The 27,943-nt window shown below is 37.8% G+C and overlaps 1 protein-coding gene across 1 annotated transcript in view; it reads right to left on the reverse strand.

Annotated features, from left to right (window-relative positions):
- LOC126094636 (mRNA-capping enzyme) overlaps positions 1–27,943 on the reverse strand; it is a 94,229-nt gene that overhangs the window by 19,822 nt on the left and 46,464 nt on the right. Inside the window, exons 7-11 of the mRNA XM_049909126.1 lie at positions 21,358–21,459; positions 21,103–21,238; positions 12,520–12,645; positions 9,413–9,598; positions 361–461 (exon numbers count right to left, since the gene is read on the reverse strand). Coding sequence (XP_049765083.1) covers positions 361–461; positions 9,413–9,598; positions 12,520–12,645; positions 21,103–21,238; positions 21,358–21,459 — 651 coding nt within the window. The remainder of the gene's footprint in view (positions 1–360; positions 462–9,412; positions 9,599–12,519; positions 12,646–21,102; positions 21,239–21,357; positions 21,460–27,943) is intronic.

Consider the following 27,943-nt stretch of genomic DNA (forward strand, 5'->3'; position numbering starts at 1 on the left):
ATCTCATATTTCATCTCTCCTGATCCTCTCCTGCAGTACACACATATCTCATCCCATATTTTCTGTTCAAACAAAGTCTCAGTTTTTTAAATAATTGAACTAGACATTAAATACTGCGTGTTTCTTTTTGAATGTCTGTTCAGTAGAAGCAGACTGGCTCTCATGACAACGATTTGTTTCTGCAGCACATAGGCACAGTTCCTCTCTTTGCTATTGTATTTCTTGACTTATAATGGGATTCATGATGTACGAGAATTTAAATGAGCTTATGCTTCTTGAACAAAATTCCTAAACTTATTTTGTGATTACTTTAAGACAAAAGAAAAATGAAGGTTTATCAGACTAAAAGGTAATACTTACCCTGCACCACTTTCTGTTAATATCTTCAACTTGAAGTCAACAGAATTATGACTCAGTGGCTTCCACTTTAAAACTTCCATGCATCGTCCAGCAACATATGGCTAGGGAGGGAAAAAGCAAATGAAATAAACAGATCACCTGAAGATACCCATATGCAAAGTCAATAAAACTATACAAAGTACCAGTGTTTCACAACAGAAGTAAGGATAATGAGAAGTGTTGACAATATATGAGAAATGGTACCAACACAGCTGTAACTTGAGAATGTCTTTATTCTAACATACAACTAGTTTCGGCAACACATTACCGCTATTCTCAGGCCCCATCACTGCTGCCAAAACTAGTCATGTGACAGAATAAAGACATTCTCAAGATAAAGCTGTGGTGGTACTTTTCCTCATATATATCATCAGCTGAAGTCCCCTGTCCATGTAATAAGATGGGCATCCAGAAACTGTTACGAATGTTTCCGAAATAGTAGCAACAAGAAAATCAAAACACGAATTAAACTAAGTAAATGAACCCAAAGCGTCCAACCAGTTGCAACAAAAGGTGGTTTTATTCAACCTTTGACCATAATTTCAGTGGGTGTAAACCCATCTTCTTCAGAAATACATGTAACCTAAAGACAATGTAACAGCACTATCTACAAATATGGAAACATGCTTGTCGAAATTAAGCATAGGTTATTGACAACCGCATGAAGATTTTATGTACTGTATAGGTTTGAAACCTCCACAAATTGTCTGCAAGCAAGATGCAGCTGGTTATTTAGTAAATTTCTGTCCCTGAGTTCTAGATGTTTAAAGATCTCTAGTTCCTCCCAAAGATACATCTTTCGCCCTTCCACTTCTCTGTTCAAAATAATTGTGTCTTCCAGATTTTTTGGGATATGCTTAGCAATCAATCAGTAAGGGTTCGGCAAATGTAGAATTATGAACATTCACTCCTTTCTTCCCCAATAAATGATTTTTATATCTTATCTTCACAGCTCTGCCTGTTTGATTGATGTAATAGCACGGGCAATCATTACACTTCAATTTATAGACGTCTGAACTCGGGGTGTATAGGCAGACAAGGAAAACAATTTCCGGATGTCCTAGTTAAAAATACACTTTCTCCTGGGTGAAAGTACACTTTTATTGTGTTAAGTGACAATATCCTTTTCCTCAGAACTGTAAAACTTATCAATCATTTGAATGGTTATGGTTTCATACACCGGTGTAGAATTTCCCAGCACTTTAGAAAACTAAACTCAGGGGAAAAGAAAAGCACGTTTTGGACAGATCTTTGATGTGCAGCAACATGTATGCTTCATATTTTTGTACTACGGAAGTATAAATTCAAATTCCACCAAACATCGCATCTTATTTTTTGAAGTACTGAAATCAAGATGGAGATATGGTTTTGTAAACCAGTTATAGTTCATGTCACGTGATCTTGCCAGCCGATGACAGCAATAGCTACATCACTGTTATGTAGAGCAAACACACAAATAGGAAAAGTTTATGGTTTAAATTAATATACATAGCGTTGCTACAATAAAAGCAAAGCTTTCACTTATAATGTTGGTCTCGAAGGTTAATAAGCTGCAAGAGAAGCTAGGCTTTCATATATAAAGTTGATCTTTTTTGCGTGTGTTACACTTTAAGATACATCACACAAATAAGCCAGTAAAATTTTTAACAACGACATAAAGGTCTGATCTTCTGTGCTCGAAATTTTTCTAAATGGTCGTCCTCAAAGAGTTGTTTCTAAATGAGAGTCAAATGCTCTGTGGTTTAAGAAATTCATCATGCATTCTAGCACATAATTCATCTTGTGTAAAAGGAAATTTACTTTGAAAGTAATGCTTTTCAAACAACCATTCAAAATATTTTCCCATGACCTGTTAGAAATAGGTTCATTTCAGCAGCTGCCATAGAGCACCAGATAACAGGCATCACCGCGCCTGCGCAGCTACGACGCAGGAAGCCCATATCTTGTGGAATGTATACTGCAGAGACAGGCTGGACAGTGAAGGGGGAGGCGTGTTTATAGCGATAAGAAGTGCAATAGTATCGAAGGAAATTGACGGAGATCCGAAATGTGAAATGATTTGGGTGAAGGTCACGGTTAAAGCAGGCTCAGACATGGTAATTGGATGTCTCTATAGGCCCCCTGGCTCAGCAGCTGTTGTGGCTGAGCACCTGAAGGATAATTTGGAAAATATTTCGAGTAGATTCCCCCACCATGTTATAGTTCTGGGTGGAGATTTTAATTTGCTGGATATAGACTGGGAGACTCAAACGTTCATAACGGGTGGCAGGGACAAAGAATCCAGTGAAATTTTTTTAAGTGCTTTATCTGAAAACTACCTTGAGCAGTTAAACAGGGAACCGACTTGTGGCGATAACATATTAGACCTTCTGGTGACAAACAGACCTGAACTATTTGAAAAAGTTAACACAGAACAGGGAATCAGCGATCATAAAGCGGTTACGGCATCGATGATTTCAGCCGTAAATAGCAATATTAAAAAGGGTAGGAAGATTTTTCTGTTTAGAAAAAGTGACAAAAAGCAGATTTCAGAGTACCTGTTGGCTCAACACAAAAGTTTTGTCTCAAGTACAGATAGTGTTGAGGATCAGTGGACAAAGTTCAAAACCGTCGTACATTATGCGTTAGATGAGTATGTGCCAAGCAAGATCGTAAGAGATGGAAAAGAGCCACCGTGGTACAACAACCGAGTTAGAAAACTGCTGCGGAAGCAAAGGGAACTTCACAGCAAACATAAACATAGCCAAAGCCTTGCAGACAAACAAAAATTACACGAAGCGAAATGTAGTGTGAGGAGGGCTATGCGAGAGGCGTTCAATGAATTCTAAAGTAAAGTTCTATGTACTGACTTGGCAGAAAATCCTAAGAAATTTTGGTCTTATGTCAAAGCGGTAGGTGGATCAAAACAAAATGTCCAGACACTCTGTGACCAAAATAATGGTACTGAAACAGAGGATGACAGACTAAAGGCCGAAATACTAAATGTCTTTTTCCAAAGTTGTTTCACAGAGGAAGATTGCACTGTAGTTCCTTCTCTAGATTGTTGCACAGATGACAAAATGGTAGATATCGAAATAGACGACAGAGGGATAGAGAAACAATTAAAATCGCTCAAAAGAGGAAAGGCCTCTGGACCTGATGGCATACCAGTTCAATTTTACACAGAGTACGCGAATGAACTTGCCCCCCTTCTTGCAGCGGTGTACCGTAGGTCTCTAGAAGAGCGTAGCTTTCCAAAGGATTGGAAAAGGGCACAGGTCATCCCCATTTTCAAGAAGGGACGTCGAGCGGATGTGCAGAACTATAGACCTATATCTCTAACGTCGATCAGTTGTAGAATTTTGGAACACATATTGTGTTCGAGTATAATGACTTTTATGGAGACTAGAAATCTACTCTGTAGGAATCAGCATGGGTTTCGAAAAAGACGGTCATATGAAACCCAGCTCGCGCTATTCGTCCACGAGACTCAGAGGGCCATAGACACGGGTTCACAGGTAGATGCCGTGTTTCTTTACTTCCGCAAGGCGTTCGATACAGTTCCCCACAGTCGTTTAATGAACAAAGTAAGAGCATATGGACTATCAGACCAATTGTGTGATTGGGTTGAGGAGTTCCTACATAACTGGACACAGCATGTCATTCTCAATGGAGAGAAGTCTTCCGAAGTAAGAGTGATTTCAGGTGTGCCGCAGGGGAGTGTCATAGGACCGTTGCTATTCACAATATACATAAATGACCTGGTGGATGACATCGGAAGTTCACTGAGGCTTTTTGCAGATGATGCTGTGGTGTATCGAGAGGTTGTAACAATGGAAAATTGTACTGAAATGCAGGAGGATCTGCAGCGAATTGACGCATGGTGCAGGGAATGGCAATTGAATCTCAATGTAGACAAGTGTAATGTGCTGCGAATACACAGAAAGATAGATCCTTTATCATTTAGCTACAAAATAGCAGGTCAGCAACTGGAAGCAGTTAATACCATAAATTATCTGGGAGTACGCATTAGGAGTGATTTAAAATGGAATTATCATATAATGTTGATCGTCGGTAAAGCAGATGCCAGACTGAGATTCATTGGAAGAATCCTAAGGAAATGCAATCCGAAAACAAAGGAAGTAGGTTACAGTACGCTTGTTCGCCCACTGCTTGAATACTGTTCAGCAGTGTGGGATCCGTACCAGATAGGATTGATAGAAGATATAGAGAAGATCCAACGGAGAGCAGCGCGCTTCGTTACAGGATCATTTAGTAATCGTGAAAGCGTTACGGAGATGATAGATAAACTCCAGTGGAAGACTCTATAGGAGAGACGCTCAGTAGCTCGGTACGGGCTTTTGTTAAAGTTTCGAGAACATACCTTCACCGAAGAGTCAAGCAGTATATTGCTCCCTCCTACGTATATCTCGCGAAGAGACCATGAGGATAAAATCAGAGAGATTAGAGCCCACACAGAGGCATACCGACAATCCTTCTTTCCACGAACAATACGAGACTGGAATAGAAGGGAGAAGCGATAGAGGTACTCAAGGTACCCTCCGCCACACACCGTCAGGTGGCTTGCGGAGTATGGATGTAGATGTAGATGTAGATGTAGATGTAGATGTAGATCTTCGTATGCGTAAAACATTAAACGATCTTACATTATGTCATAAAAGAAACAAGACATCAGAGGATACTCCAAGAGCATCTGAATTTCGTGAACCATAAGAAAATGCATAATTCGGCTTAAAGTGCACAGTTGTATGTCCAGATTCGGATGTAAATTTTCTTGGCTTACCAGTACTGTATTATCTCATGTTTGGTTCTATAATATGGCATGATTCCATACGTTCCAGAAAACATGCACTTTTGTAATGCAGTAAACAATTGAAATTAGCCAATAGTGTGGAACTCAACACTTCGTTTCAAATAAATTGGAAAATACTAATAAAAGCCAAATTTCTTTAGTAAACTGATAAAACTAGCTTCATTGTTCTGCAAGGCAGTTAATGCTTGACTGTCAGAAAGGTGGAAATAAAATAAAATCTGAAACTAATAACATATTTTGGCCTTACATAATTCTGTGAATGTATTTTAATTCACTTGATAGTTCCCGGCCACAGAAATCCGTTTTGTTTTCATTTGACATGAGCACAATAAACGAAAATGAAACAGCAAAATCATTAAATATAAACATGGGGCATGTTGAGACTATCCACCTCCCCACTGCAAATCAGACTGCTATGTGCATCAGCCCTGGATCAACGATATTTCTGAACCCCTCTCCATCGAGCGCTTGAGGTAGGACGCCAAAAATATATATATAAAAAAATTGACTTTTCAAAAATATGTTCATTTTGTAGCACACATCTTTCTGAAGACTCTGATATATAAAACGTGTTCGAGGGAATGTAAGGCATGTTATTTGGTCTTAAAGTGTGCCAAAGTGCAGTGCCATGCCTCTTCACATGCATTCTTCTATTGCACATCACTGTATTTCGCTAAGTGGAATTCAAACATGTAATATTTTGTGGATGCCATCAAACTATATTCGGAACAGTGGAAATTAAAATGTCTTCTGTTGCCTCTCCTGCTCCCAGTCGGCCAATTTGACATCCAACCCCTCTTCTTTTTTTTTCCCTCGCAATTAATATTGGATGGGATTATCTGTAACCAGGAGAACAAGAACTCTTGAGAAGATTTGCACTCTTTATTGCCTATTAGCTAATAACCTGCTTTTTTGCATGACATAAAATCAAATGTAGGGTAAATAAAACCAATGAAGGTAAGAGACAAGCAAGACAGTACATATCTCTTCAATCCTTAAGTCCTAGCATTTTTTCTCTCTAATCTTGCTACAGCTTTACATGGCATGCTTTCATCAAAGTTCATCAAATGTTATGCTACATGAGAAAGGAAATGTCGTTGTCTAATACTGGAAAAGCTGTTAATACAAATAGTACCCAAGACTGGCGTGGTTTCTCGATCTCATTACATGTATTTTGTCAGCGCCTGCTAGATAAAACGAAATAGGCCTGTCTAATATTGCAGCAACTTTAACACACACCAAATAAACGACACTGTTTTGGCACAAATGGTTATTTTTATAAATGACAGAATATAATTCACGAAGTAGCAATATTAAATGCCTATCGGGCCTACTACAAGCAAAAAGCTTTATGTTAGGAAATAGTTTCACATTTAATTCATATGCTCCAGCTTCTCAAGCACAAGATCGAAAAGTAGTAGTATGAATCTTTTATATAAATTTTGAATCGTCATATTCTTCCATAATTTGTGTGATGTCCCCGCTTCTTCTCCTTTCTCATTCTAACAAACAATCTTGTCATCACCAATTCTGTAACTATTCCAGTCATTGTCAAAACTTATTTGCCGGTTAACTTTCCTAACCCTGCCACAATCAACGGTTTAGTTATCCCACATTTATTCTCCGGTTAGGCATTATTACATGTTCATACAACACGTTTTCCACACTACTCCCAGAACAGAACTTAAGTGGCTGCTGCTGGGGACTGTACATGGCCCTTACTAGTGATCTGGCCAAAAATTTTCTGCCAGAATTTCATTTTCTTGGATACACCAAGAAGATAAGACGTAATCTTTCTTACCTGTTATTCCTGTTAGTTGTTTATTTCCACTTTGGTAGTCTGAATCTATGGATTTCACTAGTAATTATAACAATGCTGACATTGCAAACCCAGTCAAGGACATAAACGGTGTCTGGCACTCAACCATTCGACTTTATTCTGCTCATTCGTATAGCCCCGTCTCCTTCTGTCTGCAGTAAAGTTTATTCCTAGATTTGACTGGGATTCTCCTGGCAAAGGCATGATGTACATTATGCATGCATTCAAAAATCTACTTATGATTCATTCAGAAATAAACTTGGAACATGATCAAATATGTTCAAAAAACCAACAGGGATGCATTTGAAAATCATATAAATAATCGATAGACCAACATGCGCTGGATACTATGTGAAATGAGGTTTTTTTCCTTCAAGAATATGAATTTCCACCCTGGGCAGACACCCCAGTTTGCTCCCCGTGAATCTGGCACCTTGTGCATGGCAGTATTATTTTTCTGGGTAGCATCCTGCTGCTTCTGGTTACTGCTTATACAGCTAACAGCCACACTTCCATAGCCAGAAACAGTAGAATGTACTACACATGCACAACTCAACTGCGCATGCGCGTGACTCCGCTTGCAACTGCTTAAATGAATGTAATGTAAACATAAGACTTAAGAGGCAGACAGACCATGGCACAATCGGCACAAAGGTAGCCCTGAGCTTGCTTGCTCGTTCATTCGTTCGTTCGTTCAGCTCAGCGGACAAACTACGTTTCTACACTTCTTAACTCGTAAGTGGATATTTACATGCAAAAGAGACTTGCTTCTTTTACTGGAATCTGCTGTTGTATTATCTTAATGTTTATTAGTCCTACACCAATCGGAAGTCCACAGGCCTACAAATAATTTGTTATGTCTGTACTGGGAAAAATGAAATCAAAACCACACCAAAATGATTATCAGTTCCATAAGGCCCCACTTCTATGAAATGAGGACTGTTAAGTTGAAAAGACCAAATGCTATAAAAAAGGCATTATAGCATATATGTCGAGCGTAGATCTTAACTTACAGCATACTGCAAAGTGGTGTATTTTGCTGTAGTAGTAGTAGTAGAGTCAGTAAGACTCCATAACAGCAGATTTCAGTAGAAGATGCAATTCTTGTTAGTACTTAACATTCAGTTATGAATTAATAGGCTTAGAAATGCAGTTTGTCTGTTGAGCTGAGCAAGCGAGTGAGGTCAGGCCTACCCTTGTGATGTAAGTGCCGCAGCCTGTCTTTCTCGTGGGCCTCAATGTAAACAGTTGTGATGTCACGCACACTGGAGGCAATTTATTGTTGTGAATCATTGCATAGTCTTCCTAAGGCCTTAGACACATTTTGCTGTTGGCAGATTCTTGTATGAGCACTGTGTTTTGTTTATATGGCGCATTTCCTTTGCAACTTAAGTTTTATTTTCATTTTTTTTTCCTCTCATTCATGTTTTATTGCTGCAGTATTATTCTGCAGTAGTGGGATATCGTAATATCCTTTGTTAGAGTATTGTTTCTTACCAGTCAAAATTACAAAAATTGAACTGAAAACTAAAACAAAAAAAGTCCCTGGTTTTTCCGTTTTCTCCCTGATGAAAAAATTCCCGGGTTTTCCCGGATCTCCCAGTTGTCCCAGGTCGTATAAACCCTGATATAGCTCACCGTGGGGTGGTCTCTGTTGTTCTCGTTGCTTCTGTCACATAGCAGTCTTGATTGAAATGTGAAACAGCTTCTGTCACTGCTAATTCTACTTTTCTTTTGGATACAAATATGTCCTTTGGCCACTTTGATCAGACTGTAATATGTAGACACTCATTTGGATTTTGAGTCTTTCCAGCAGTGCATCTGGAGAGAATTATCAGATGCCAGCCTCTGATAAATAGATATCATTCTAACAAGACATGGTCTCAGAGCAGTATGGATATGAGTTTTATGTGATTTTACTTGTTCTCCTTTGGCACAGGCATGATTAAACAAATATCACAAATTCTCACTTTTTTGGACACATCATGTTCTCATCAGTGCTCATGCAATGGTGCAGTGTTGCACAGATTGCCCTCTTCACTGTCGTATTATCTGGAGCATTGTGAACAACAGCTCTTCTATAAAAATGAGTCAGCTTTACAATTGTTTCTTCCTTCAAACTTCCATGTTCTTTCCCACCAAGATCCATGTTCTGTGCCCAACTTCCCTTCATCACATTTCTCAATCCTGTCCCAAGTTGTTTCACAACGTGATTCACACACACTTTCTTCACAACTTCTGTGCTTCTATAGACATTCTGTTGAACTAATTAAAATTTTTTTCTGCATTTACTCTTCGTATTTCACAAAATCCTTTCATATTATAACAGTGCATATACAAAAGGTGTTTTCTCCATTCAGAGTTTCTAAGGGAAGACTTACCTCTTTGGCAGGTTGGAAAATGAGACCATCTGGTTCATGTGCAAGGTTTTTACTGAATTTGTCACTTAATAAACTTTTTGCTTGTGTAACATCCCAAAATTGCTTCAAACGAATACTGAATGGCTCAGCAGCTTTGTTCAAACGACCTTCACCAAATGCTTTATTACGAGGCTGCACAATCTCCACCTGAAAGAATTAGTTAATAAAAAATATGGAAGCAGAATTACTTTGAAAGGAAACCATAAACATCGGAGAACTTGCAAAAATGTAACATTTGTTCAAAAATAAAGCCATAAATGGTGAACGAAGAACACTGATACAGCATCACTCATCATGACTCACAGTTTTCAATTGATTTAATCTACCCACATGTGTGTGCATAAATAAGTTATTTTAACTTGTAAGTTATTTTAATGTTTCACAAAAGAGAGAAATGTGTGAATTAGTGTGCACATCAAACAAAGGCAACAGCTTCAGATAGAAAGATTCAGCAAATGAAAGTAAAAGGATTGGAGGAAATGAGAATATCCAAGAACTGGGGAAGGAATTTATTAATGATACCAACTCAAGGGAGGCAGAACAGGATAAGACAAGACAGAAGGCATGTATTACAGTCTTTACCTGACTATAAGATGATCCTCAATATAACACGATACCCTTTCTTTGATAAGGCACCTCAAAGAATTTTAAAGATACCCTGAGCAACGAAATGAAATTTACAAACTCTTTTACTGATATAAAGTATCATAAAATTTCAGTTTTTAACAATACTTATGTATCTGTCCCAAATGTTTATTAGTGAAAATAATCAATTTTTGAAAATACAATGTAACTGGATGGATTAAAAAATCTACTCACCAAGTGGTGGTAAGAGAACGCAAATGTAAAGATATTAAAGTCTGCAAGCTTCCAGAGCCAGAGGCTCTTTCTGGCAGAAGCACTGAAGGGGAAGGAAGAAGAGTGAATGAAAAGGACTGGTGAGATTTAGGAAAAGGGTAGAGTTTGGAAAAGTCACCTACAACGCTGTGTCATGGGAGGCTCACCAGAGGAGAGGAGGAGATCAGGAAGAAGGAGATTAGCACATATATCCAATTCCCATAAATATTTGACAACTACAAAGCATTGCTGGGTTTGCTAGTGGATCTTATACATATTCACCCTGAAAACATTGGCATCACATGAAGAGTGTTTCTCATCTCTGGCCGGCCGGAGTGGCCGCGCGGTTAAAGGCGCTACAGTCTGGAACCGCACGACCGCTACGGTCGCAGGTTCGAATCCTGCCTCGGGCATGGATGTGTGTGATTTCCTTAGGTTAGTTAGGTTTAAGTAGTTCTAAGTTCTAGGGGACTTATGACCACAGCAATTGAGTCCCATAGTGTTCAGAGCCATTTCTCATCTCTGGATTGTACTATAGTTGATGGCAGACTAACTTACACAAAGCTGATCACAAGAAAATTATATTTGTCACTCTCTCATAAGGTATTAAATAACGTTGAAGGCACTCCAATGAAACCGAGCCTCTCCAAAGGTGTTGGAGATTAGTGGACATCATGTTTTCAGAAAATTACAATGGCATTTATAATATATGGCCTGTTCCTAAATGTTAGCAGTTGATAGAACAAATTCTGCCTCAAACCATGGCACTTTGGTGCCAAGTAGACTAGTATACTTGGCATACTCTGAGTCAGAACAAAGGATATAAAATTCATATGATCCAGTGTAGCAAAGAATTTATCATTTTACACATACTTTAGGACATAAAAATTTAATTGGCAGAAAGTGATGAAAATACACTGGCAGAATGTCACACATTCTGATAACATACAAAACAACTGCACAGTGACAATACAAAGAATGAAAAATACTGTACAACAACTTGCAGCAAACTCATATTCAGTTTTTCAAGAATATCATTTCATTACAAGTCCACCATGTGTCCTACTACTTGACTGGATGTAGGAATCTGCTTGTGCAAGTGTAAATCTTTGAAAGTTATTGAGGATTCATAAACCTATTTCATTTAATACGATTCTGTAATAAAAATCATCAAATGATTAGCAACAAAACAAACACCAAGGAGAAAAAAATAGCCTTAAGGGATTTTGTAAACAAGTTTTCAAATCAAAGCTTATCACATGTCTTAAACAGAAAGTTTACGATCAGTGTACATTGTCACATCCAAACCACAATCAAGTCCAAATCCAAAGGCAGGATTGTCCGCGAAGTTTAGCACTTAGTACTGAAAGAATGTTTATTACTGTGACCAATGTACACACAGAATAACAATGGACTCCTGGACACAGTGTGCTGCTATCTGTATAAACATAGAATATTCCAGATTGCTGTTACAAACGCCAAATACACCAGAATAGAAACAAAGATATTTCAAGGCCCTTCCAGGAATGATAAATGATGAATACTAAATAACAAACAATGGTCGGTAGTGATATTGAACTGGCGGCCTGCAGTATGCCAGTCAGAGAGACTAACCACTACACCACACTAAATGCATCAGAGCCTGCGACAATATTAACAATTCTGACTTCTGACAGTTGAAACATGAACTTTTAATGGAAATACAGTTTAAAAACTTAAGCCTGTTCAGCCATAAATGAAGAGACATATGTCGTGAAACACTGGAAGAGGGAGGAAGCAAACAAATGGATCAGGGAATAGAATGAAGTGAAGTGAAGGACTACACATAATTATGACAATAAAGAAAACAAAATACAGGTGGGAAGGACACACATCAGGTGAATAGATAGTTTATGGAGCAACTAGGTTCTTTGTAGCATTCTAAAGGGTAAGAAATCAACTCAATGGAAGGTGAGCAGAAATAATAGAAAACATTCATGAGCAAAATGGTTGTCAATCACTGAAGATCATCTTACAGTAAAGATGAATAGTAATTCAGCCACTCAATTGTTATTTTACTGCAGTAGTATAAAGTACACGTAAGTGGCTACACTCAATGAGAAACGGTTCTGTCAAAGTATTAACGAACTGAATATAGTGGTATTATTGTAACAGATGCACAGCAGATTTTTAAATTAGAGATAAATGTTTTCCTTATCATTACTCTTCAAAACGAATAAGTTTGTACTTACATCAATACATGTTAACCGATCAGGATAAAAAGGCCGTGATGCAATGTCATTGCCCTCAAATTTGATTATATCATACGCAAGGTATCTTGGGATGTCCTTTCCATTCACCTTATCTATAACCATTTCCTGCAACAAATGACAGAGACAACTATTTGAAAGATATATTAAGGAAACTATAATTCAGTATTACTCTATTTCTGCCTCTTTCAGGTACGTATCTAACAAGAAGCACTTTACAGTTTTTAAACATAACTTATTTTGAAATGGTGAACATGTAGGAATAAGGAGAGATCACTGAATAATTATCAGGATAATATAGTTATGAAAATGTTTCACCAATGTTTTAGAATCTTAGAACATATTCTGAGTTCAAACATAAAGACGTATCTCAAACAGAATGACCTCCATGCCAACCAGAACAGAGTCCAAAAACATTGATCATATAAACCCAACTGACACTTTTCTCAGGACATACTGAGAACTTTGGCTTAAGGCAGTCACGTAGATGCAGTATTTCTTGATTTCCAAAAAGCATTCGACTCAGTACCACATCTACACTTATTATCAAAAATACAATTGTATGGTGTATCAAGTGAAATTTGTGATCGGATTGAGGATTTTTTGGTAGGGAGGATGGGCATGTTATGTTGGATGGTGCATCATTGTCAGATGTAGAAGTAACTTAGGGTGTGCCCCAGGAAAGTGTGTTGGGACCCTTGCTGTTCAGGTTGTATATTAATGATCTTTTGACAATATTAACAATAACTTCAGACTTTTTGCAGATTATGCAGCATCTCTAATGATACATGTTTCAAAAAAATCTGCATAAATATTGAATCAAATCTTAATAAGATTTCAAAGTGGTGCAAAGATTGGCAACTTGCATTAAATGTTCATAAATGTAAAACTGTGAATTTCACAAGAACAAAAAACATAGTATCCTATGGATACAATGTCAGTGAGTCACAGTAGGAATTGGCAACTCAAGCAAATACCTGGCTGTGACACTTTATAGGAATATAAAATGGAATTACCACATAGGCTCAGTTATGGGTAAAGAAGGTGCTAGGCTTTCCTCTATTGATAGAATACTGGGGTCATGCAGTAAGTCTATAAAGGAGACTGCTTACAAATAACTTGTGTGGTCCTTTCTAGAATATTGCTCAAGTGTACATGACCACTATCAAATACAACTAACAGAGGATATTGAACGTTTACAGAGAAGGGCAGCATGAATGGTCACAGGTTTGTCTGACCAAGAGGAGAGTGTTATAGAGATGCTGAAGAAACTGAACTGGAAGACTCTTGAAGACAGATGTAAACTGTACTGACAGAGCCTACTTAAGAAGTTTCAAGAAATGGCTATAAATGATGATTCTAGGAATGTACTACAGTCCCTATGTATCACTCACATAGGGATTGTGAGGACAAGATTAGATTAATTACAGCATGCAGTAGGCATTTAAACAATCACTCTTCCTGTGCTCCTTATGTGAATGGAACAGGACAAAACCTTATTAAGCAGTACAATGGCATTTACCCTCTGCCCTGCACTTCGAAGTGGTTTGCAGAGTACAGATGTAGATGTACAGTATGAGATGAGAACACTCTTTCAACATGTCAAATATTGAACTACTGCCTCTACTCTACTAAAATGATCAATGCTACTACCCCCCCCCCCCCCCCGCCACCAAAAAAAGTCAAGGAATATCATAACACCATAAAAAAAACTTTAAAATCTACAGCGAAACAGAAAACAGCTCACACTGAAGAACTCATAAAAACAAACAACAAAATGAACTTGTTAAATGACTAACTATACATAATATAGTCTTCAAGCTTGGAACAATGCAATCAAATTATTGGGAAGCAATAATTAGTTCGCATAACAGATTATACTCATCTTGGTATCAAATTAAAGAAATGCTGGATGGGGTGAAGTTTGACAGACAGCTCTGATGCACATTTACAGTAACAGTATAGTAGTTGTTGAAAGACATTGATAGTCTAGATGTTAAATGACAGCACTGCATTCTAAATTTGCTCAATCTGTTGACTTTTGTTGAACAGAAGGGCATAAAAATAAATGTCTACAATGTGGTTTTTGGGATTATGATCAATATTCAGCTTGGTAATATCTTTCTGGAATAATGTGAAAGACATGTTGTCAGTTGAATGTAAGACTTAGACCTTTACAGCACTTAGAAAACAGCAGCAAACTAGAAACTACGCATCTGGAAACAGGGTAAACATGTGAATGTGAGAAAAACCAGTAAAACAGGGGCAGCACTGACCACAGTTGTCATACCCATTTCTGTCTTGATTTCACAACCAATCAAGGCTTCAAAAACTAGAGCTGCAGGCCTTCCTTATACACCACTACTGCTGCAGCAGTAACTGAGGCAGTTGATGGAAGAAAATGTTAACCCAGATGAGCATCACTTTGAGGTATTGCTTGTGAGTTAAAGTAAACACAAGAACAGAAACAGGATAAGACAAAACAATTTATAGAATAGACAGTTCTTTCTAGAGGTACATATGGAAATTCTTGTTATCGACATGTGGTACATTAAAAAACACAACAGCTAATGTGATCAGACTAAGCCTCCGAAATTGTGGATTAGCACTTGCCTCCAGTGAACCCCTCAATTGAGCACAGTGGCAGAGCTACCCTTTCTCTTTTATTGTTGGGAAAAGGAAGAAGAAATATAGAGAACAAACATCTTCATTTTTGCAAAGAATATTCAAATACTGAAGTCATGTATTATTTTCATTTGTACTTGTTTTTATTTGTGATTGGTTTTATTTTGGGATAAGAAAACAATAGAAATAAATGTGCGTTAATTCTTTTAGCCCTGAGTCCTGAATGCAGATAATGCATTGCTTCAAGATTGGTCTTTCACATTTTTCACACGCAGGTTTCTTACTTGTGTCACATAAACCAGTCATCTTGGGCTTGTATTGTGCCCATTACTGATTACCAGAAATACTTGTTGGGAAATATTTTTCATGTTTTCACATCTTAGTTCCTCCCTGAGATGCTGCAGAAACTGCTACTTGAAGAATCCACACATTTATTTCAGTAAGATCCAACAGTGGCTATCTCCATGAAGCTAATTTCACAAAAATTTTCTTGCCATCCACTCCATTACATTCTCTCTACAGTCAATTGTTTTATTAAATGCTTTAGTTTGTGGCAGATGTTTCAAATCAATGTCAATTTCTACACTTGACTGAAGTGCACTGAGAACAAGAACATGTTTGTATTCTTTGTCCTGATAAACAGACAAGTTTGTGTCACTATGCTTCATCAGAGTTGTTTCCAATAATGCTATTCATGATGGTATCTCTCCTCTTGAATAGTCACTGTTTGCATTAAGCTCATACCCTTAATCTTCAATATTTTGGTCAGGTGCGATATTGGGAAAAAAAGTTGTTTGTTGACATGTTTCTTCCACTTCTAATGGTGTCACAAGCTCCATGGCATGCACATGGAAAGGATTTCATTCTCTGGTAAATGTTCATCATTTTCTGGTATGGAAATCTACTGAACAGGTAATTGGTGTCTCCATCTGCAATAACTCACAACTTGATGCCAAATGGCTTACTAGCCATATCTTGTGTAAATCTGCAACTGGCCTTAGTTAGAAATAGCTGTTTCATCATTTGTGATGTTTTGTCCTGGACTGTAAAGCAGGGTACAGTTTTTAAGGGAATGATTCCAAACTTATGACACCACTGCAAAGGTGTTGGTTTCCAGTCTTACTGACTTTTATTCCCTGACATCAAAATGTAAAAATTCCAGAATGTGTTGAAATGTAAGAAGGAAATGATCTCCGTTGAATAGCCAGAGCATTGTGTCAGGCTTCCACAATATTTTGTCAACAAAAATGATTGTCATCAGGTGCGCTGAATGACTGATGCTAAGGAGCTGGAATGGCTATTATTTATAGCTGTAGGTTCTGCAGGTGATTCAGGGGTTCTGTACTCTGTCCACGCACCAGTGCCTCAGACTGAGTATGGAATGTCTGACAGTGCCTGTAGGTATCAATAGCCACTTAAGTCCCTTGGTAATCTGTCTATCAACATGCCTGATGGCGGCAACTCGTTCTATTGTCAAAATATTGTTCATGTTTGATAAGACAATACTGCAGTTCACTTGAGAACTTTTCCTTCATAACACCTGCTACAAAAAACTGAAACCTTGCTTCTCGAAATTTATATCCTGATGCAGTATCACAAAAGAACTGCATTCTCCAATTTTCTCAGGACAAGCTATCAATATTACAAATGTCCAACATGCTGGAGTAATTGTACAGCAGCAACTTCTGTTAATCACTACAACAAAAAACAGCCAAAGTCACAAATTTTAATTTTCATTTGCACTTTTCATTTGCACTTTGTTAGTGTTTAACTAGACACTGTTCTTACATCTTGAGAAATACTATTTCGACTACCTGGATGATTTGAAAATGGGTCCCGACACAAAACTAGTAATAAAGTAAATAAAATTTAAAATGGGACACACATATAAACAACTTATCAAAGAAACTCTCATCATTGTGCTATGGACTAAGAATACTAAAATCTACTACAAGTAAATCCACACTAATGCAAGCATACCATGCACAGTTCCACTCATTGCTCTGCTGTGGAATCATCTTTTGGGGAAATTCAACTCACAGCACAAATATATTTAAACTACAAAAAAGAGAACTGAGGATAATCTGTGGCCTCGAAAAGCTGGAATCCTGTAAATGTCAATTTACAAAACTTAATGTTCTAAGCATCCCATCCATATTCATTCAAGAAACAATCCTATTCACCAGGGAATACCTCTCAAGAACAGGCAAATTAATCCAAAACAATGATATACAAGCTCATTATACCAGAGGGCAATCTAATATCCATCAAATTTTTTTCAAGGACATCATCATACCAAAAATATATAACTCATCTGGGTGTCGTATTACACAATAAAATTCCAGAACAAATAAAAACTGCTCCAGATCCAATATTTAAAAATAAACTAAAGGCATTTCTGACAAAGCACTGTTTCTATTCAGTACAAGAATTCCTGGAAATGAAACATTATAAAGTTCCTTTGTAAAATACTGTGATTAGAGTAAAACATTCTGTAGGCAAAATAATAACCTAATTTCTACTATACACAACTATGTTTCAGTTTCACTTCCCAAAATTTTTCAACTCGCTTTTTGAATGTACAAGTACACATTCTATTAGTATTAAAACTTAATTGTCTGTGAAATCTCAATGTTAATTTCATGTTTAATGTAGTTTTTAAATGACATTGTCCTTCTGTTGTGTTTCCAGTTGACATTTTCACTATTCTGTAATCTCAGTGATTATTTGTGTAAATTTAAAGTAGCACTACATTGCCTACATGTTTCTTAGTTCCCCATGTAAATTGTTTGTATTCTCTGTATGTGAAGTTACTATATTCATCAATGAACAATTTTGTGTACATTTTTTAAATGATATTTGTTAAGAAAAATGACTTGTCCTATATCATGTGTATTTTGTACAATATGTGATCCACAGGATAAATAAATAAATACAAATACAAAAATAAAATTTACAACTACCTTTGCATGAGTCATCACTGTGTGGGATATAATTATTGCTCTTGATCACTACGCACCTTTGAATTTCACTCTCTTTTGATTCTTGCTCTGAAACTCATTGCTGATAATATAAATATTCTGTTACTTCTTTGTACGAGAACTTATGAGCCATTTTCAATATTCACAGCATGAGTTACGTACAACCAAGCACTTTAGGTATAGCGAGACACAATTATCACCTCAGAAGATTCATTGCACACAGTGTAGCATAATGTGTCAGTCATTTGTAGTAGTCTCACATGACACACATGCTTAAGGAAATGCTAAGCAATCAAAATAACCAATGCTAAAGTTCTAGGTATACAATGTGAAATAAAAGCAATGAATACAGCACTGGTCTAATTATTACAGTGCAGTCTCTGTTGAAAAGACATAGAAGCCACAAAATTTCAACTACTTACAAAGAAATTGTCATTAAGGATAGACAAAATGTCAAAACAACCAATCTCACTGCTTCCATGGTTCTAGCAGTAATGCCTACAACTTGCAAAATGACTGTTTTGGTTATCGTTTTTCTGAGAAATGTAGAGGATTCATCCCACATATACCGAGTGAGATACAGAGTTTGTTTCTCCATTTACCAACCCATAGGTCCATACTATTTGGGGAGCAAAATAACTGATGATGGTCAAAGTAGAGAGGATATAAAATGTAGACTGGCAATGGCATGGAAAGCATTTCTGAAGAAGAGAAATTTGTTAACATCGAGTATTAATTTAAGTGTCAGGAAGTCGTTTCTGAAAGTATTTGTATGGAGTGTAGCCATGTATGGAAGTGAAACATGGACGATAAATAGTTTGGACAAGAAGAGAATAGAAGCTTTCGAAATGTGGTGCTACAGAAGAATGTTGAAGATTAGGTGTGTAAATCACATAACTAATGAGGAGGTATTGAATAGAATTGGGGAGAAGAGGAGTTTGTGGCACAACTTGACTAGAAGAAGGGATCAGTTGCTAGGACATGTTCTGAGGCATCAAGGGATCACAAATTTAGTACTGGAAGGAAGCGTTAGGGTAAAAATTGTAGGAGGAGGCCAAGAGATGAATACACTAAGCAGATTCAGAAGGATGTAGGCTGCAGTAGGTACTGGGAGATGAATAAGCTTGCACAGGATAGAGTAGCATGGAGAGCTGCATCAAACCAGTCTCAGGACTGAAGACCACAACAACAACAGGTCCATACTTTTCTCTCTTCACATAAAACACATTCCCATTCCTACACTGGTTATGTGCTTCTTCTCATCTTTTTCCTCCATTCTTGATGTCTCAATTTAATAGCCCATATAAACTTGGATAAAGAAGTGTTAATCAGGCTTTGACGTAAGAATAGTTTTATGGCCAGCCACAATGGCATGCAGCTATCTGCTGGGGATATAAACAACAGTCCTGTGCTGCACATTGCAAGAAGTCAGATTGTATCTGAAGATCTGGAAGCTGCACCCAGGCAAGTTGTTAGTGCCCAGCATCGCTGTCGTAACTTCAGGCCTTCAATGGTGAGTTCTAGTCATATTCATTATTTTGTGACAGATGATGCCGTAACACCATCAACTCTACACATACTGTTGAGCTCAAACACTGTAGATTAGTTTGTTCTCTTTACATATTTTGAAAGCCTGTTTAATTATATAATATGAGCAGGTTGAGGTATTCAGTCTACCACAGTCTATCCATATTTCATGTTGTGTTTTGTATCTAGATCGCCATGTGACATGTCTGGATAACGTATTGTTTCCCCCACTAACATGGGATCTTGTATACTCCTGGCACCCTTAGGCTAACTTTGCCCTTAATGGAATCTAGCAACATTTGCATTCTATTGAGAAAAGTGCTTTACATCAGAAGTCTTCCAGAAAAAACTCCTATGTGAGATAAAGGATCACACACAACAGCAACTGTCAGTTTGTCCAAAACATTGGTAGCTAAATGAGTAGTAATTTGAAATAACCAAATGTTTGAAGAGATGTACAAGGTCATCTTATCCCATCTGCCAAACTCAACATGTGTAGCATGTTTATGTGCAAATTGCTTCATTTCAGCATTGCACTGTCTGACTGATACACATTACACATCTCTTGAAAGCACAGTATCATCTTATAGGACTGGCAGACTTCAGTCGACTGGCAGGGGACTGTGAAAATGCAGTCAGTCTACAAATCACTTATGTGATCTAAGCGCTCAAGTGTGTTGGGCCCACACTAAATAGGACTAACAATGGATACAGAATATAAATAAAGAAAGGTGGCATGAATGGTCACAGGTTTGATTCATGGTAGAGTGTCATGGAAATTCTGAAAAACTTGATTTGGTGCAAACTTTAAGATAGATGCCAATTATCCCACGCAAGCATACTTACAAAGTTTCAGGAACATGTATTAGGTGAAAAATCTACACACTTTGTTCAGCCTCATATACATCACTCACAAAGGGACCATGACAGGATTACACCAATTACAGCATGCACAGAAGGATTTAAGCAGTCATTCTTCCCATGGTCCATGCACAACTGGAATGAGTAAAAATCGTACCATGCTTAGTACACTCTGTTATGAATTTCACAGTAGTCAGCAAGAGTACATATGTAGACAGCACCCATAATGCACTCCGTGGATGTCCTAAAAATGAATCGTGTTTTCGTGTGTGTGTGTGTGTGTGTGTGTGTGTGTGTGTGTGTGTGTGTTTGGCCAAAAGCTTACTTATTTGACACACTTTTTGTTGTGTCTGTCTGCGACTCACCATCTCTTCTATATGGTGAGTAGCAATGTATACTTTTCATAATAATGCCACTATTCCATCCTCGATTTTCCATTGTATGCACATGTACAATTAGACCAGCTTGATACTTAAATTTTTTCTCAATGTATGTGTATAACTGCACCATTAAACAGGGCAAAAAGATATCAGCAGTAAAATTCATACTCATTAATGCTACAAAAACTCACCCCATCTAATAAAGTATTTCCGATGTGCCTGTTAGGATCTTTCCTGTGTGGAAACTTAAGACCAGAAACTTGAAATACAGCATTATCTCTGTCGATGAAGTAAACTTCATTTGCCTGGAGGATCAGCATCATATACCTAAAAAGAAATTTTCTCTTTAAAACAGAATATCTATGGAGTAACAGACAAAAATACTTAAATGAGAATGATCAGTTATCACTGAAACTGGAAAAAGTAATGCTTAAGAAGCAACTTGCCTTGTCCCATCTGCTTTCCAAGACACTCTGTAGGGCTTTTGGTGCAGAAGTTGAATGTTCGCTGTATCCATAGACACTGGCTGGCTGCCTGGAAAGCCAGAACTGCCAAAAGAGGTATTTTGTGATTGATATCCTTTTGGCATGCGGAGCAATATTTTAAAGTGAAGAAATGACATCATATAATACAGTAAGGTGCATTTTAGTTTATTTTTATTGTTTATGGTTTAATTTATTATTATTACATTTATTTTAATATTTTAAAGTTAATGCCCTGAGACTGCTGATTAAACTGAAGAGATGTTGCATCCTTTGTCCAATTTTGCTCTATTCGCATGGTAATGAGACAGTATGAGAGTGACTGATTACAAGAGATTGAAACTAAAACTTATTTTGTATTTTTTGTTATTATTTTTGCTTTCTTAGGTCTATTTCATTAGCTGACACATTATATCATGTGACTGTCACAGGAGACATCTAGCTTTGTCCTCAATGGGAACAAGTGAGGAGCTATCTGAAAGGTAAGTAGGGATTTCCTGTTTTGGAGATAGACTGTTAGTAGTGCAGTGTGCTGATGCAATGAGACAGACTGGATCAGTGAACCTAAAACTGTAAGTTTTATGCATGTTGTTGTGGTCTTCAGTCCTGAGACTGGTTTGATGCAGCTCTCCATGCTACTCTATCCTGTGCAAGCTCCTTCATCTCCCAGTACCTACTGCAACCTACATCCTTCTGAATCTGCTTAGTGTATTCATCTCTTGGTCTCCCCCTACGATTTTTACCCTCCACGCTACCCTCCAATACTAAATTGGTGATCCCTTGATGCCTCAGAACATGTCCTACCAACCGATCCCTTCTTCTGGTCAAGTTGTGCCAAGTTGTGCCACAAACTTCTCTTCTCCCCAATCCTATTCAATACCTCCTCATTAGTTACGTGATCTACCCACCTAATCTTCAACATTCTTCTGTAGCACCACATTTCGAAAGCTTCTATTCTCTTCTTGCCCACACTATTTATTGTCCACATTTCACTTCCATACATGGCTACACTCCATACAAATACTTTCAGAAACGACTTCCTGACACTTAAATCTATACACGATGTTAACAAAATTCTCTTCTTCAGAAACGCTCTCCTTGCCATTGCCAGTCTACATTTTATATCCTCTCTACTTCGACCATCATCAGTTATTTTGCTCCCCAAATAGCAAAACTCCTTTACTACTTTAAGTGTCTCATTTCCTAATCTAATTCCCTCAGCATCACCTGACTTAATTCGGCATTCCATTATCCTCGTTTTGCTTTTGTTGATGTTCATCTTACACCCTCCTTTCAAGACACTGTCCATTCTGTTCAACTGCTCTTCCAAGTCCTTTGCTGTCTCCGACAGAATTACAATGCCATCGGCGAACCTCAAAGTTTTTATTTCTTCTCCATGGATTTTAATACCTACTCCAAATTTTTCTTTTGTTTCCTTTACTGCTTGCTCAATATACAGATTGAATAACATCAGGGAGAGGCTACAACCCTGTCTCACTCCCTTCCCAACCACTGCTTCCTTTTCATGCACCTCGACTCATAAAACTGTGCATTTTATGCATGTTGTTGTGGTATTCAGTCCTGAGACTGGTTTGATGCAGCTCTCAAAATGCAAAAAAGGAGCTATAAGTTGCAGAACAATAGGCAGCTGCAGCAGTCAGAATGCAGTCAATGAAAACATATTACAAATGAAGATATATTACTCCAATTGAAGACGGGAATAAATAAAGCTGTCAAACAAGTTGTTGGTTGCTGTTTTTCTTCTTCTTGGCTTCAGTTTCCTAAAGCCAATACCACTGTACCAGTTTATTGCCTGTGCTGATGTTGACCAATCAATAATTTAAGCTAGTAGCATACACAAAATGGTTACAGTTGTTGAAATATTATACATCAGTAGTAGTAATGAATCTGTATGACAAGGGATTCAAGCATGAGATTCTGTGAAGGAGGAGGTAGAAAAATACGGGTAAATGATGATCTTGTGAGCCGGGAAAACAGTTTAGATCCAAGTACTTCACAGTGTGTTGCATTATTGCAAATTCCCTGAGAACAATCCTACTTAATAATGGTTCAGGCAGTAATACAAATGGACTGTGGCCCAGAACTTAATGCCTGGTCCTAACATCATCATCCACCACTGGTTGGGCACTTGCTTATAAAAGGGGGTAACAGCTCCACCGGATGTTACTTAAGTAGGTGGGGGGTGGGGGTGGGGGGGGGGGGGGTGTCCAGGAGCAATCCCTGCACTTCACCCAGTAATGACAAGTACAAAACTTGTCAAAATACTGCTTTAAGATTATCTACATCTACATAAATACTCCACAAGCCACCATATGGTGCATAGTGAAGGATACCTTGTACCACTGCTAGTCATTCTCTTTCCTGTTTCATTCACAAATGGAGGGGTGGAAAAAAGGCTAAGCTACATGCAACCATATGAGCCGTGATTTATTTGATCTTGCCTTTCTAGTCCTTATACAAGATGCATGTTGGTGGCAATAGGATGATTTTGCAATCTGTTGCAAATGACGGTTATTTAAAATTTCTCAAAAGTATTTTATGAAATGTATGTCTTCTCACCGGCAGGGATTCCCAATTTAGTTCATTGAGCATTTTCACAACATCCATGTGTTGATCTAATCTACTAATAACAAATTTAATAGCATGCCTTTTAACCCAATCTGGCAGGAATCCCAAACACTCAACCAGTATTCAAGAATGGGGTGTGCAAGTTTTCAGTATGCAGTTTCCTTTACAATTGGGTTAAACCATTCAAGAATATTCCCAATTAACTGAAGTCTACATCTACAGCTATGTAGATACTCCACAATCCATGTTAGAGCACTTAGCAGAAGGTATCCTGTACCACTACTAGTCATTTCCTTTCTTGTTACACTCCCAAATAAAGCAAGGGAGACATGGCTGTCTATATGCCTTCTTTTGAGCCATAATTTCTCATATCTTATCTTCGTGGTCCTTACGCGCTATGTATGTTGGAGGCAGCAGAACCATTCTGCAGTCAGCTTCAAATGCTGGTTCTCTAAATTTTCTCAACAATGTTCCTCAAAAAGAATGTTGCCTTCCCTCCAGGGATTCCCATTTGAGTTCCCGAAGGATGCCTGTAAAACCTGCGTGTTGTTTGAACCTACCAGTAACAAATTTAACAAGTCAATCATTCACCTTCCCTACAACAGATTTTATGTGCTCGTTCCATTTTGTATTGCTTTAAAACATTATACCTAGATGTTTAATCTATGTGACTTTCAAGCAGAATGGCACTAATATTGTAGTCAAACATTACAAGATTATTTCTCATACTCATCTGCTGTAACTTAAATTTTTCCACATTCAGAGCAAGCTGCTATTCCTCACACCAAACAAAATTGCGTCAAAAATCATCTTGTATCCTCTTACAGCCACAGAAAGTTGATACTACAGCAACATCAGCCAACATTTGCAGACTGCTGCTCACCCAGTCCATCATGTCGTTTATGTATATAGAGAACAAGAGCAGTCCTAACACTTTCCTCTGGGACACTTCATATAATACCTGTGTTGCCGATGAACACTCCCCATCCAGGACAGTGTACTGGATTCTGTTATTTAAAAAGTTTTTCAAGCCACTCACATATCTGAGTACCTATTTCATATGCTCAGAGCTTTGTTAACACTTTTCAATGTGGCACTGTGTCAAATGCTTCACAAAAATCAAGGAATATGGAATCTGCCTGGTACATTTTATATGTGGTTTGCAGGGTATCATGAAAGAAAAAGGCAAGCTGAACTTTGTGTGTGTGTGTGTGTGTGTGTGTGTGTGTGTGTGTGTGTGTGTGTGTGTGATGGGGATGGGGTGGGGGGAGGAGCAATGGCTACAAATGACAGATAAATTGCAATACAATTGCTATGGTTTGAGTTTCACATTACACCATCCATACTGTTCAATGTGCATGACTGCATCATTTTGTCAGTCAACAGTTGGTAAGCCCATCCCATGGCATGGTCGTTCCCTATCAAATGCAAAAAATTAGTGTTTAATTGCCCTGAGGCCAAAAACTGCATAAAAAGGAAAACAACATCGGTTTTTAATTGTCCTGGGACCAAAAACCACATTAAAAGCACAACGACATTGATTTCTAACTGTCGTGAGATTGGCACAAACATGTTCAATATGCTGTATCCATTTTCTGCCACAAATTTAAATCAAGAAACAGCATATTCCACAACAGACTGGAGTGTCTTGGGGGTCACATTCAGAATGCATTGAACAATGTATGCCTTCAACTCAGCTGTGTTCGTATTTTTTTGTTTTTGTTATGGTTTTTAGGGCGCAAAACTGCTACGGTCATTAGTGCCCGGTCTGTGACTTAGAAAAAGGTAAAAAAACGAAACCGAAAACCAGCAGCACTGGGAGTGAAACTCAAAAAGTGGGGAAACCAAAAACAGAAGGAAAGCTTAAAAAACCACTATAGAAGGGGGGTTAGCTGTGTTCGTAATTGGAGCACTGGCCACAATCATCTTCCACATAGCCCCACAGCCAAAAGCCATATGGATTAAGATCTGGTAACCTGTATGGCCAGGCTATAGCTAAATGATGGCTGATAATTCTAGCATTTCCAAAATGCCCCTGCAGCAGCCACTTCACTGGTTGTGCAATGTGCAGAGGAGCATCATCTTGCATAAAAGTCATCCTACTTACTAGAGCTCTGCAAGCTTGTGGTTAATCCATGTGGTCTGCATGCACCTGCGGTGTGCGAGAGCGAGCGTGAATACACTTTGCGGATGTCTGTGGAATTTGCCGAAGAGGTCCAATAGTGCCTCAACTACCAACGCAAGCGAGTAGCACTTGCCAACAGCTAAGCGTATGTCATGTGCTTTTCGACAGCCATGATGATGTGTGCTCAAATTCATTTGCACACCTGCTACAAATCTGCTGTGTATGCATGCACAATGTACTTCGCTTACCACCTGAGCTGGGCCACATTTACTCAAATGATGAATGACAAAAATTAAAATTATTATTCATCATTCACAAATAAAAATATATATTCGAAATATCATGGCTTTACACAAATAAAAACATCTATTCATTGTCTGTGAATAAAAAACTATTTGAATAATAGATAAATTTGATATCTGATGACATTTTTTGCCCCAATTCTCTGTCATTCATTAAACAAATGTTCTTTATGTTGCTTTTAAATAAGTTAAAAAAAACTTTTTTTAATCATCTCATCAGAAAGTTTATCTGATTTGTGAAGATCAGCCACTGTGACAGACTTCAGAAAATATATTCAGCATATGTAAAGAGGATAATGGTGCAACAGATCTCCTGAAATTATCTTTATATCAGGCTATTGGTACAAGACCTTCAAATCGCAATCATCATCAACAAAAATTCAATCGTTAATTCCACTGTAGTTTTTTTTTTCATATAATTTATTGTGATTCTATATTAGCTTCTCTCTCCAAATCACGTTCAAAATAATGTTTTCTTTTTATGACATAATATCATTTGAAACTCGTGACCCAATTTTCTTGACATTTCTTTGGCTATTACAAGTCAGTAGTTTGTTGTAAGCCTCCCTTTGTTGCAGAAAATCATGCAGGTGAACTATTTGTTTTTAAACTGTAGGTAAGGCATTGCTGTGATAATTGCAACTGATGTAGAAAGAAGATAAAAGTCTTCCAATCGTATCCTTCTTGGTAAATATGTTGCCAGTGTGCTACACACACACACACACACACACACACACACACACACGTCACATCAAGAAACCATTCTATCTTCTGATGGAAAGCTAGCTCAGAGTTAATTTTAAAATATTTCTGAATGACTCTGAACATTCAGCACCACCACCCCATAAACATTATATCATACTTTAGATTAAAAGTCGTCTGTTGTTAGTTGCTAACAATCATCAAGGTTTTGCTTGGTTCACTCATTCTGTAGCACTACAAAGATGAACGAATTGTGTAATTATATCATGGAGATATCCATATTCGATAGTATCAGCAATCTACGGAAGGTGCTGCTGACTGAGTTTTTGTAGACTACATTCTCATCTTTGGCTACTTACGTAGAGTACGTGTGCATGGTAGTAAGGGGAGTGCAGACGATAGAAGTACTGGCAGAAGCACATGGAGCTGAAATGGGCTGTGTCAGTAGCATATTTCCTAAGGCTGCATGCCTATAAGTATTTTTATATTGCACTTCTTATGCTGTAATGAAAGCAAAGCTGTGCTCAACCCAAAGGTTAGTATGAACACTGCAGTGCTTTACTAGGCATGAGGGTGTGTCCTTGACTTCCTCCCACCTCTGCAATGACTTGTACAGCCAGTTAGGGGGGGACCTACATTCCAATATGTACTCCGAAACGCAGTGCAACTAGGCTTCGTATTTTGCTCATTGTCACAAGTGAAAGAAGTAATAAGTAATGAAACTATTAGAACCAACAGGGGATCAAGCTGCACACTTTTAGTTTTTTAGTCTGGAGCTTAACCCAGTGAGCCACATTTCTGTACAAACCAGTACTAAGTTATATTTCTAATA

This window comes from Schistocerca cancellata, chromosome 8 (genome assembly GCF_023864275.1).
Source record: "Schistocerca cancellata isolate TAMUIC-IGC-003103 chromosome 8, iqSchCanc2.1, whole genome shotgun sequence".
Classification (NCBI taxonomy): Eukaryota; Metazoa; Arthropoda; class Insecta; order Orthoptera; family Acrididae; genus Schistocerca; species Schistocerca cancellata.